This window comes from Lissotriton helveticus, chromosome 3_1 (genome assembly GCF_964261635.1).
Source record: "Lissotriton helveticus chromosome 3_1, aLisHel1.1, whole genome shotgun sequence".
Taxonomy (NCBI): domain Eukaryota; kingdom Metazoa; phylum Chordata; class Amphibia; order Caudata; family Salamandridae; genus Lissotriton; species Lissotriton helveticus.
In genome coordinates this window covers 614,360,556-614,374,652 of record NC_136061.1, presented here as the reverse complement: position 1 = coordinate 614,374,652, position 14,097 = coordinate 614,360,556, and the positions used below count along the sequence as shown (strand labels likewise).

Below are 14,097 nucleotides of genomic sequence, written 5' to 3'. Positions count from 1 at the left end.
GCAAAGTTTCAGAAGTCTCTCCTGAAGTATTGCCCAGTTCTGAAGGCCTCGCCCCTTGTGCGGTATTGTCTGCAGTTCTGTAGGCCTTCTTTGGAGTACTGTACTCAGTTCTGGAACCCTGGTATACTGTGACAAGTTCTCACATCCTTTTCCAGAACATCATGTCTTTTTCTGGATCCCTTTTCTCAAAAGGTTTAAAACCAGTCTCAATACTCTCAGTAGACTGCATAACTCATAAACACTTCGGAGAGAAACTCAAGAACCTGAACGTGTACACACAGGAGAGGAGAGCTAGAAGGGCTGGGGACTGTGGTAAAGATGCCCAATTCTTAGCACTGGTGACGGTATTATACAATTAGATACTCTTCCTACCACTTCAACTTAAACTATTTACTTTCAAATCAGGTGCATGAGCAGTCCATCTTTAGACCTATATTGCTTATTTCTGTTCAAAATCCAGCACATTCCTACATCGTACTTTCTACTAGTTTTGATGGGATTGGTACTGAAAGATATTTAACTGTGTATTTTGCTGATATATGTATATTTTGTTTCATTGTTTTACAGTGTTGTCCCTGAAGAAGGGACAAATAAGTCCCGAAATGCATTGGGCTTGAGACATCCACGTTGTTTATTGTATAAATTCGCAGTCGAGAAAAGAGTTTATGTTCTATGAATGTTACCTTTATTATTACTGTTTGTTTAACTGAGCATTATGGCGATGATGCTTTTTTCAATTTGTTAAAAAAACTTTGAGTAAAACAAGTTGCAGAAAACTGACTAAAATTCAGTGAATTAATTTTTGACTATTATGTTATATAGATATTGGTGAACAACTGTATATCGTTTATAGTTGTGCGTGTTTGAGTCCAGCAGGCAGGGCAGCAGGCTGCCCCCCCCCCCCCCCTTTATACAAATCCTTAAAGGGCGCATGCGCGGTAAAAGTACCGAGATCTGATATTGAAATAGCGCTGCTACAGGTAGAGACTAAGGTGTCAGATGTGAGGAGAGGAGTGAGCCCGAGGTACCATTAGAGAGTCTCTCTCACAAAAAAGTGCATAGATTCAATGAGCCAGGCCCAATTCCTAGAAAAAGTGAAGGGGCCGAAAACAGTCCATGTGTTCCCAATGAACAGTAACAAACGCCTGAAAGGGAGAGCGAAGCAGTGGAAGATCCAGACAGAGGCATGGAGTGGCTGAAGGGCCTAGAGGCCTTCTCTGACAACCCTTGTTGTGTAACCGCTGCTGTCACAACTTCTGCTGCAGCAACAAACAGAAATGAATACGTGTTTTATGGATGGCATGTCATGCATCACTAGTCAAACCTTTCTCCCAATCACCGCAGACAAGCGCACTCCTTCTTATTGTCATGTCTTATTCTGACACAGTGGCTAGTGACCACTGCTGGCAATGTGCCCCGTGTCATGCGGGACACCATCAGATGCTCCTGGCCTGCATAACCACTATCACATTGCTTCATTAGTAGGCGCAAAATGAAATTAAAAGTTCTACAATACAAACTAAGGTCAGTTGCAGAGCTAGGCTCAGCGGATAGTGCCACGGGTGACGTAAGCTCCCCAAACCATACCATATGCACAGGGTAATTACATTTCAGAAATAAGCAAACAGTGTGTTTTGAAAAGTGTACCTTGAACTCCTCCAAGATTTTGTAGCTTTTCCCATGGTATTCACAAAAGTTTTTCACCTCCTTGCACTCGGGGCAGCAGCCATTGTGTTCCACCTTGGTGCACTTGGGGTGAATCCTCGGGCACTCGGGCTGGTCGCAGACCGGCCCGTCCTCGGTGCAGATGCACGGGCAGTTCGAGTGGCCCGGGAAGAAGCGCTCGGACAGTTTGTAGACGAAGCCGCTGTCGTCCACGCAGCCTTTCCCTCGGTAGTCGTCGAAGGTCAGGTTGTCGTTGCTGGAGGTCTGCTCGGCCTCGTCCGCAGGGTAGTCCTCATGGCTGACGGAAGCGGGGGCGGCGGAAGCTGCAACGGCCAAGAGAAGTATGCAGGCCTCATAGATGTGCCGAGCCATCCCCCAACCCGGAGCCCGCTGGACACCGGCTCCAGACCTCACACAGAAGCGGCGGCCCTCATCCTGCGGGGAAGAACCGGGGAGAAACGTGGGGAAAAGTTAGCAGGAGGGATCATCGCAAGGCTTAGACACCCCTATGGCCCAATGGCAAAATAAGACCACCCATACCACAAAAAGCCCTGCAGGCAACCCATAACCACCCACATTTAAGTAAACAACCCCAAAAAGCAAGAACCTGGTACCCTAATGCTTAAGTGATCCGTAAGCAAGAACATTCAGATACATCTCGTGAATACCCAAAGCACGGATTGTTGGAGTAATTTCTGTCAAGAACCTAGTCGAATGCAAATATCCCAAATTCTTAGTAACAACATATTTTTGCATGCTTTCAGTCTAAGCAGTGCTAAGCAGTTAAAAGGGGCCGGTGTTTTGTTCTATAACACTGTAAAAATATATATATTCATTCAATGCCTTCCGCATTATAAGTAATGAGGGAGGAACTCTAAAAAGGGAATGCAAATGTAGTGCTAGTGGAAAGGCTCTGCTTGGTTTTCAGCACAATACGATGTCAACCTCAATAGTATTTTTTCCATCCCATATTCACAAGTATTTAATGTTCGACAAATCACTTAATATTCCTTAAAACAAAAAACAAAAAAGTAGCTAGAAACGTAAAATGCTCCAGTCCCCACTTTCCCCACTTTTCCAAATGTTTTCCAATGTAGGAGGGTTCAGGGAGTGGGTTGTCTCCCTGGGGAAAGATTTCAGGCAAAACTGCAAGTTTTCAGGCAGTTGTGAATGGAAGCATCGACAGAAGTAAAGACTGCTTACTGAGTCTGGACTTTTCTCAGGGTGTGAGGAGGTCATATCCTCAAGAAAAGTTTGAACAAATGGACGAAATCGGGCAATTCATAGGAAAACTGAAATAAACGGACTTCAAAGCAATAGGGCTTACAGCAGGTCCTGGAACGCCATTCATGAACTATCTCAATACTTTGATGATGCTCTGAACAAGTCTCCTCGCACCACAATATGCTGGGGGAATTTGGGTTCATCCCAAGGAACCTTGACAAAAATAGTACCAAATGTAACGTTTTTCAGTATAAGTTCACTAAAAATGGCATGACAAGACATGAGTTATGCAAGTAATTCATCTAGTTTTGGTACATAATGTTATAAGTCCTCCTGTCATGTTGCTTCAGTTTTGCCTTCCACCTCCTTTCATAGCCCCATACTGACCCTTCAAGGTAGATATTCAGTGACAAAATGACTGACAATTTACTTCTAACAGCGAACTTGCGAAAATAAAATTTACACAGATCTCATACTTTCAGTTAGTAGGTAGCAGAGCTATCCCTCATGCTTAACAGATCTCAAAGGCTCAGACATTATATCGACCATGCAAATTTAGAAAGCTGACATACTCATAAGGTTATGCTAATCATATTGTTATAAAATATTTATCAATATAGATATGATGCATGTGCTTTTTATGAAATAACACTGTTGTATCAGGTGCTCTTTGCACCAAGGAAATATAAACAACAAATGTATCCAACTCAGCATAAAATATCCCTTACATAATCACCTAGGATTTCCACATTATGCCAATGAAAGCGACTTTTTGCCAATGTTGGCCCCATAATACCAATAATGACCATACCATGCGGATGAGGGCTTATGCTTGGCCCACCAGAATACCCTGGAAGTCCACAGTATGCTAATAATGATTACTGTCAGGTCTCCATAATGTGTACAATGCACAGAATATGTCACCGAGGGGCACAGCATGCCTGACTGGTCTATAGCAATGCTTGGAATTTCCACACTATGTCAACGAGGTAATCCCTATTCCAGAGCCACCTTAGTAGCTAAAAGTCTCATAGTATAGAAAGCAGAGTAATGGTATTGAAATGCTGCGGACGAAAATGACATGTTAGATATCAGTGAACTGAATTATCCTTAGGTTAATCATTCCCTTCTATCTCTCTCAAGGAGGGGAATTGTCCTTTCTTTGAAAAAGAGCATACATTTCAAGAAGTAATTTGTTCTTGAAATGCAGAAGCTACTGGTGTAAAGTTAATTTTGCAAAATGCGTAACATTGCAAAATGAATTGTGCATATCATTTTAGTGCTGAGAGTATTGAGAGTCTGGTTAGCATACTCGGAAAATAGAGTTTAGTATTCTTCCGTTTTATTTTGGAGCAAAGTATTGGAGGTGTTTGTCATGATGTTCTAATAAGAGGAAGGTAGGTACACTGCCAGATGTGGGATGTTGGTGTTGTGACGTTTTCCTCATGCTGTTTCTTACTTTCCTTCTCACTTTCTTTAGCCTGTATTTTTATTTTCTACTGTTAGTTTCTCCCACTTTCTCTTTATCGACTATAGACTTTACTCCCTCCAATCCTTCCGTTCTTCTTTCCATCTATCTTTCTTTCAGTCATTTCATCTTTCCTTTTATACTTCCATCGTTCCATTTCGGCTTTCATACTTACCACCAACTTTCCTTCTGTTTCAACGTTCCTTCCATTCTGCTACCTTTCCTTAATCCATCAGCCCTTCTTTTTTTCTTCAGTGTTCCCATCTTGCCTTCACTCTTTCCGTACAGCCCTCCACTGATCCCTTCATCCTTTCCACAGTTAGAGCCTTCCTTACACCAATCCTTCCATTATTCCATCATTCCATACCTCCACCATTCCATTCTTCCTTCCATTGTTTCCTCCATCCTTCCATTTTTACATCCTTCTCTTTATCTTGCCTTCCATCATTCCATTGTTCCTTTCATCCTACCATCCTTCGGTCTATATTTCTATTGATCCTGCCCTAATTCCATCCTCATCCTACTGTTCTATCTGTTCTGCTGTCATCTCCTCTTCCCATCCATCTATCCCTTAATTGATCCTTACATTGTTTCATCCCACATTCTATTGTTCCATCCATTCTTCTTGTATACTACCATCTGTCCATTTTTCCGTCCTACCTTAGTAATATTTCCATCTTTCCTTCCTTTTTCCTCCATCCTTTGATCTTTCTTTCCATCATTCCATTCTTCCTTCCAACGTTGCTTCTATCATTCCATTCATCCTGTCAGTTGTCCTTACTCTGATCCTTCTTTTCACTTGCTTTGTCTTTTTCTTTTAACATCCACCTGTCCTATTCTTCCAACCCTCCAACCCTCCATCGGTGCATCTTCTTTTAAGCCTCCCTTCCATTCGTCCAGGTTTTTTTTACACCATTCCATATTAGTATCATCTCATTCCTTCCTTCCATATTTAATTTCATCTCCTGTCTTCCATCTTTACTTTCATTTACCCCATTCTACTTTCACCCCCTTGCTTCCCTCATTTCATCTTTACTTTCATCTCCTTCTTTCCTTCCTTTGTTTGGTGCTCTCTCTACATTTGACTCGCTGACTTATTTTTCTCCATTTCATAAGCTTCTTCCCCCACCCCAATGCTCTGCTATGTTTTCCTCTTGCAGTGTGACTTAATAGCTTCTCCCTGGAGTCCTGTGAGTCACACATCAGAGCTTAGAGGGGTTACAAAAGCCAACTCAATGAAGCCAGTGCTACCAATTCTACAGCTAAAGGGCAAAGGCACATTGCTCTTTACAGCCAGGAGTAGAAGTGATTAAAAAATAAGCTGAACAGCAATATTAAACTCAATAAAAGACCGTGAATATATGTACATTGAGCTCTGCGAGCCATAGACGATCGGAAACGAGCGAGGACAACTTTTAGGCAGAAGACACTTTACTAATAGTGTTTTAGAGAATTCTGCAGAGACAAAGTCAAAAGTAAACGTAGCAATAAACCTATGAGCTGTAGTGCACATTTTATTTCACATTCTATGGGGCAGATTTACTTAACACTTTGCTTTGGGTTTGCTTAACATATGTAACACAAACTGGCACAAGATATGAATTGGGATTTCCTTTCCAGTGTAAAACTTATTTTGTGCTGGAAAATAGCCAAAGTAACGCAAAGTAGCTCATTGTGCTACTTTGCATCTAGGGAGCCTACTATAGCTAATATGTGACTGCTCCCGTGCAGCCATCTATGGTTTTAAAGCAAAGTCATCTTCACTAAAAACGTATGCCTCCTTGCGGCAGGGTAACATTGGACAAAAGTTGTATTTTCTCCAAACCTTACCAACTTTGAATGTGGGCTGTAATGCTCAGCACACATACAAACTTGGAAACATTTTAAACTATGCTTAGTATAGTATTTTGAACTGGAATGGTATACTTCTAGTACTAAACATATGCCAGACATCACACCTACACACTGTGGAGCGGGGGTGTTTGTTTAGCACAAGGCTGTCTAATGTGTGACATGGCAGGGGGAGAGAGATACAGCACCATGTCTGTGTATATATGCTAATGTTCTCCTCCCTCCTTTTCATGCAACTTTTGTTGCTGAACCCATTTGCATAAAATATATGTAAATTTGTCCCCAGGTGTCAGAATTTACTCTGAATAGTGTTCTTACGTTCTTAAAAAGACAAACGAATCAGGGAGTAGCAAATTAGAAGCTTATCCATGCAGTATTTTTGAAGGTTTTAGTGCACAAGGGCATAGCCTTGATCACCTGTCATGGGTGTGGCCTTCCTCTTTCTACCACTCACTTCTGAGTAATAAAAGTGAAGGAAGGGCAACATCTCGAAATGAAAAATATTTCAGTGAAACATTCAATAACAAAATGTAAATACTGGAACTTATTTCAGAGAAATGTGTTCACAGTGTCTGTGGCGTGTATATGGTATACATACTAAACATACACATTGGAAATGTTTTACCAAACATTTGTCGCTAATAAAAAGTAATTCTTGCGATTTTTTTCACTTCCTGCAGGAGTGGACATTAATGGGTGTCATCCACAGATGGCCTTCTCTTGCCTCTGATAGGTTTCCATTAGGCATTAGCTCATAGCTCTACTTAGTTGTGAATTATAGCCCTTTCCCTCCTCTTTTAAAACAAAGAGGGCAGCTAGGAGCCCTTGCAAGCGGATAGCCAAGCACTTCGGTCTCAGCATTTTTCGTTTCCCTGAAACCATTTCTTTCCTACTGAAGGCTGCGGAAGAGTCCACAGGGCATTCACTGCAAGAGAAATCACCTCTTTTTGTCTTCAAGGCCAGGGAAAAAAAGAGAAGTGCTTTATAATTCTTCAAATATATCTTGTTGTGGTTCCTCAGGTAATTCAAGGTCCAGCCTCCAAGCAAAACAGCGAGACGACTCCAACATGAAAGGATTCTGGGAAGAAAGAGGTTTGTGCATTCTTGAACTGCTGGCCATGGCTCAAGGGGATGTGAAAATAATTCTTTCATACCTCCTTGCTGAATCACATTCAATCTTTGCCAGTCCAGTAATAGTTTTTATTAACCCATTATAGAAACATAGTCTCCCTTACCATTGAAGTGAACAGACTGTTTCTAGCCCCGGCCTTTTCTAAGGCGTTTCCTTGACATGCATGTGCATGCAGCCCCGTGTACAGTTCACTGGAGTGTACTACTGAATACCGACACTAACAATGTCATGGTACAGGAACATCGAGCGACGAAATGCTGAAAGGTAAGTGCATATTGGGAAGTATAGATTTACTATTCCTAACTTCACATATATGTACTTTGAATAAATATGTACCATTTAGGTATATATAAATGCAACTAGGTATAGAAAATCTAGACATACCAGTTGATAGTTTAGTTTCCTACATATTGTGTCCTGGCGATGTGATTTCGACATTCTGGGGGCACACCGGCTTACTGGAGTGGTGCATTTTGGTGAGATAATGTTATTGGGACACCTGTGGGCAGTGATACCTGTTCGTTTTCCACTGACACAGTAAATAATATAAGGTATCCATCCTGCAAGATGTCTGGACAGAAATGATTCTGGAGGCGTCATCGTCGGATATTGTACATTTCTGAATCCATAAAGCTCGGCCAATGAATCCCCCTCGAGTCAACTACAAAATGTTTACATTCTCGTGAAATGACCTTCGTGATTTAAGAGTTTTAGTAATTTTTCTGCTGCTAATGAGCGCCCCATAAAGGAAAATATTTAATGTGATTTATGGTATTTTGAAAATGCCTCCGGAATTTCAGAATTCCTTGCTATTCTCCTGTCCTGCTTATTCCAGAGTAATTATGCAGAGTATGCAGAATTTAATTGCATGCCACATAATTTACTGTGGAGAGTAAATTTGGCAGTTCGACCCAAGTATAGTCTAAAATTCGAATCCGAACATTGTTAAGCCCCAAAGACCCCCATAATGGGGATCCCAGTGTGCCGGTTTTGAATTAACCATGACCCTGAAAAGCCTGCACAACAAAGAATTAAAGGGCACTCATGTGCTGCTCTTGATCAGGTTACTGTAGAGGAGCCGGCACAGCCACACTCTTCCCCAGAGGGATGGCACTGCACAGGGACTGATGCATCAGTGCCACTAGGTGCCAGTCTCTGAATTGCACTATGTTGTTGAAAAGGAGCAGCTGTCTTCATGAATATGGTAAACAGAGGCAACAAGGCCAGACGGAGGATGGCGGCCTGCAGTGGGGGTCTTTATCATCTCCTCTGGTCCCAATGATACACCACTGACTTCAAAGGCTAAATGACAAGCTGCAAGACACCGCCAAGAATAGGGGTGAACTGTATTGCCCACAAGCCCATAGGGTGGAGAAGCGGCTGCAGTTTGTGACAGTCGGCACAGCTGAATTTGGTTTCCCTGCCCACAGCACGGGATGCGCAAGACACTGCCAAGAAGAGGGACGGACTGTATTGCTCACAGATGAGGAGGGGCTGCACACTCACACAGGTCAGGCGCTACTTAAATTGGGTTCCCTGCCAACATCGCGGGATGCACACATGACGTGTGCCCAGGCAAAGACCAGGCTAAGCCTGGACCCATCTGCGCCCCTCATCGCCTACAGTAGCTGGACTGGGCCACCTACCTTGGTCCTCTCTTGTGGGTCGTGGCAGATACTTTTTGACTTGGTTGTTTGTTTCTCACCTGTCTGAAGTATGGGTAAAAGGGAGACTGCTCCAAATAACCCCCCCTCCCTAGCCCCAAGAACTTCAACAATTGAGGGTTTTTTGGCACACGCTGTGGGGTCATTTCCATGCAGATAGAACTTGTGGACAGCCGACTTTCCTTGACTGTGGATAGTCTCCCTTCTCGGTCTCTGACCTCGACTCCACTCCTGGGTAATTCCTCACCTTGACTCGCGCCGGCCAAACCTGAGACTTTAACTTTGGCTGTTGCGATCCCCTACCATCTACCATGTCTATTCAGAGACACAAACTATAGGTAACCCATAGCAGGGCTTGAACTCTATGGATCATCTGGTTGATTTATTCAGGGTCAAGCTCGGCATCTTACTAAGTGCCAAACTTGATTCCATCAGTTCAAGACTGGTGACTTTTGAAGCCAGATTGAAAAAACCTCTTGAGTGTGATGGAGTGAAGTCTACCAACTCTGCCTTACCTGGGCAGGATAAACCAGGAAGCTGTGCTAACCCTTCTTCTATCACTGGTTGTCCTGTAAACTCTGCGGCAGATGGCAGTGTTTCTGCTGTCGGACCTCCTGCAGAGGATGGCCCTCGAAGGGATGGGAATACTGCCTACTCCAGTTGGGGTGCTTTGCTAGGTAGCAACTAGTCACAGCAATTGGGGGAAGGAGTGCTTCAAACTTGAAAGGGGGAACCGATACTGCACCTGCCGCCAAAATCATGACCGTATGTGATCCTTTTAACCAGCGTTACAACCCTGATACCTGAGTCTGTTGAAATTCTTCTGAACTAAAAAACAAGGCTTAACCTTGATACAAATGTTTCTGTATGTCTCCCCGGTGATAGTCTAATAGTTCGTAGAGTTGGGTGGGTGGGCTCACAACCCAAATGCTTTGACGGGGTCTGTGTTCTTGTCAATTTTATTGAGCCTAAGATTGCAGATGGTGTGACTCAGTAGGCTAAAAAGGATATTATTAAATCAAAGGTAAGTGAAGCTCTTGCCTTCATCCTTCTTCTATACCAACCTGGACCCCTCGATGCGAGACTGACTGCCCCAACAAATGTGCCACAACATCTGGGGATCCCTATCTCCAACCGCTTTGAGCCACTCTCCAATGGGGCCATGGCGGACTGACTTTCAGAACTTGTGCATAGTGAGTCCAAGCTCGACGCCCCCTGCACTATGAATAATTGCCAGGACTAGGAGAGACCCTCGGTCAATCATAATTGTGCCTCTGTCTATATGCGGGTAGCGACAATTTCACCAATCTCTGAGACAAAGATGGTGTAATCATGCACAGTTATACTGTCCTCAGCTGGAATAGTGCAAGGGTCAAAGCTAAGACAGGGCCTCAGTTTTGGTTGAATTTTATCCAGCAGTTTGACATTGTCTTGTTACAGGAGACCTGGACTATGGAGGATGTATTTAGTTACGGTTTTGTAGGCTTTGCCCAACATGCCTCACCCTCATCTTTTGGGCAGGCTAGCGCTGGTCTCCGAGCCTGATTTAAGATCATCCTTGATTGCTCTTTAGCAAGCATTGACACAATAAGTAGGGTTTATAAGACTTTCAATTTAAAATGGTCATCCAATTTCGGGCTATTTGTTGGGAATTTTTATAATAATTATTTTTCTGCTAGGAACAATAAGAATGATACTGCCCTTTTTTCTTTTATTGATTCCTTCCTTGTACACCAGTCCCTTGCTGAAGGGGGACAATTTTAATTTGTTGGTAGCAGGAGATTTCAAGGCAAAGCTGTGTCTCTCCGAGTTACAACCCTTTGAAATACCCCGATGTCTATCCTCTTATTAGAACCGAGATGTCAGGGGTGCCATGCTCTTTCCGATGCATGTCAAACATAACGTATGCAATGCTCTAGAGTTCTTTGACCATGGCACTGTCAATGCAACATAGTTACTAGAAGAGGTCAGCACTCAATCATAAACTATATTTTTGACACATGAAACCTGTCTACTAGAAGTGTTGATGGTGGAGTAATTTCAAATGCATCTAGTGATCACAGCCCCCTCCACCTCCCTATCAGCCATCCTGTGAAAGGCAAAAGAAGGGGTAATGAGGGAAACTTACTGATAGCGGTCAAGGACAGCCTGAGCAGATGAGTTTGGAGGCACGCTGACATCACACAAGTTTTTGCCAGGGTCATGGTTGGTAACCAGATCAGAATATTAAACTGCCTCTTCTTAGAAGTTGACATACAAATAGTAGTCGACTGCTTTGTGTCCCTGAGATCTGCCAAGGAAATAATTGTTATGAAAAAGGTCATGGCTACTGATCTGGGGGCCACTCACTGGTTCAATGAAGCCTGTTGGTTGACTTGTAGGAAATAACATTTTTCTTTGAGAAATCTCCCAAGAACAGGGAGGAAATTGCTAAATGGAGGAAGGAGTATACAGGGCTATTGCAGTGAGAAAAGCTGAGGAGAGGAGTAAGCATTGGAATAGGCTGGCACAGGCTTGCACTGTTAAAGACTTTATGTCCTTTTGGAATTTTGTTAACAACTATTCATTGCCCGATGCACCTAAACAGACCCTTCACTGTAACGTTGATGCAGAAGGATGAGTGAATCACTTCCGCCATATATACGACCTGAAGGACAGTGAGAATAATGTGCCTGACACTGCCCAGTCACATTTCCCAATTCAAACCTTCTTCTCCTTGGGAGAAGTTGTGTCAGCTTTCCTGCAAAGCACAGCCAACAATGCACCTGGAGCTCTTGGTGTCGCAATGGACTAGTTAGTATAAGGGTAATATTGATTTCTGGCCTCCCCCGCTCATGAAACTCTTTAGTTCCTCCTGTGTGGAGGGACTCCCAGAATCTTGGAGATTTGAGATCATCGTTCTAGTTTTTAAGATAGGGAGCAGGCAGGATCCGGCATGATACCGTTCCATCTCCCTCCTAGAATCTTCTGTTAAGATAGTGGTTTGCATAATCTTAGATAGGCTGGAACTTTGGATCAGTGATAATAATGTCCTATCTCTAGGTCAGTGTGGATTTTGACTTGGATTGGGCACCATCAAACAATGTCTCAATCTGCACCTTATTATTAGTAAGTATAAATGGCTCAAATACAGTGCCATCTATCTCGCTTTTTATGGATCTGCCTAGCATGTTTGACAGCATTAACAAATGCAAGCTTTGGGATCTCATGACCTATATGGGGATGGAGAAGGGTTAAGTGCAGTTTTTGAGAGAGTTGCACTCTATTCTCTCTGCTACAGTGATATATGGGAACAATGGTGAATGTACAGACCCTTTTAGCCTCCAGCAAAGTGTCTGTCAGGGGTGCAAGCTGGCCACAATCCTTTTCGTACTATATTAACAAGATAGGGTCCGTTTTGCAAGTTGTAGGAGTTGATGTTCCAGTAATCAAGAACAGATTGGTACAGGCACTACTCTATGCCGATGTCGTCGTATTGTTAGCCAGAACTTCTTATGGACCTAAGTCTCTCATTGCTGGTTTAGTGACCTTTATAGAGAGACTTAATTTAGAAACTAATAGGTTCAAAACCTTTGTTATGGTTTGTGACCCTAAGAATGGGAAGATTTGAAATTATCAGCATTAAGGGCCAGTGTACTCAGAGAGTGCAATCCTTTCCCTACTTAGGTGTCATTTTTGAAGAAAACCTTAACTGGATTACATGTATGGTAAATAGGAGGGTTGTTTTCTGAGGTGCAACTGGTTCTATTTTCAATGTCTCTGCTTCTATTGAAAGCAACAACATTCACCCGCTTGTTGAGATTTACAGACACAGGTGTGTCACTGTCTTAACATAAGGTGCTGGGATTTGGGGTTGTTGTACAACGAGTAATTTGGAGATTGAAGTAAAAAGGGTGCTTTGTAGACTATTATGGGTTGTTATCAGTAGACAGAATGTTATGGTACATGAGGAGCTTGCATTAGATTATGTGGAAGACTGTATAAAGCTGACCACTCTGTTACTCTTGTGTTAAGCCTGGTGTGATGTGAAGGCCTCTCTTAAAAAAGATGTAATTGAGGATTGCTTGGTGTGTACCATCGGATCTTTTATACTCTGGTTTAAGCACATCCAGTCAAACCTCTCTAGTGTAGGAGACCTAGCCTCTTCACCTGCCATACCTCCACTAAGAAGGAGGGTAAGTTGTGGATAAAGAATACATTTTTGATGAAGCAGGCTGGGTTAGGGATCCGGCAATGTCTGCCTCGGATATCCTTGGAAGTTATGCGACGACCCAAACATACCCTTGGATTGGGCCATACTTGGACTGGATTATGCACCCTTGGGAGGGATCACTTTCTCAGATTCCACCTGGGCTCAGTTAGATGGAAACTATGGGGCATATTATCAAGGGATTTATCTCCGCTTTTTTGGCTTTAAAAGCCAAGAAAGCGGAGATAAAATTATCTCCCTATCAGCAACAGGGTGCTAACACGCAAATTCGCATGTTAGCACCCTTTTTCTCTACGCTTCCCCTTGCATCTCTAATAAGATGCAAAGGGGGCGTTCCAGAGAAAAATAATAGGAGAAATGTTGTTAAGCGACATTTCTCCTATTATCAAGGATTTCGCTAACCCTGTTAGTGATAAAAAAAAAGCAGCGCTAAACGCAGTTAACACTGCTTTTTTTTACACCTGGCGGCATATTACCAACGATTAGCGATATTTATCGCTAACGATGCTTAGCAACGAATTTTTTAACGCTAAGCTTCGCCGGAACTTATCGCAGAGATAACTTGCTATTAGCAAGGTTTATCTCAGAAGTGATAAAAATCTTTGCGCTAACTGCCCAATGAGAGAATATCGCTGGAAAACCAACGATAATCTCTCAAAGTTTGGCGTTAGCTTGATGATAGGGGCTCATAAACTTAGCCATGATATCCACCTTCCATAGGATATCATGGCTAAGTCAGGAAAATACCAGGTGTAAAAAAAGCAGTGCTAACCGCGGTTAGCGCTGCTTTTTTTATCACTAACAGGGTTAGCGAAATCCTTGATAATAGGAGAAATGTCGCTTAACAACATTTCTCCTATTATTTTTCTCTGGAACGCCCCCT

At 42.8% G+C, this 14,097-nt stretch overlaps 1 protein-coding gene across 1 annotated transcript in view; it reads right to left on the bottom strand.

Moving 5' to 3' along the window:
- Window positions 1-14,097, bottom strand: part of VWC2L (von Willebrand factor C domain containing 2 like) — a 551,961-nt gene that overhangs the window by 513,760 nt on the left and 24,104 nt on the right. The window contains exon 2 of the mRNA XM_078683714.1: window positions 1,648-2,100. Coding sequence (XP_078539840.1) covers window positions 1,648-2,037 — 390 coding nt within the window. The 5' untranslated portion in view covers window positions 2,038-2,100. The remainder of the gene's footprint in view (window positions 1-1,647; window positions 2,101-14,097) is intronic.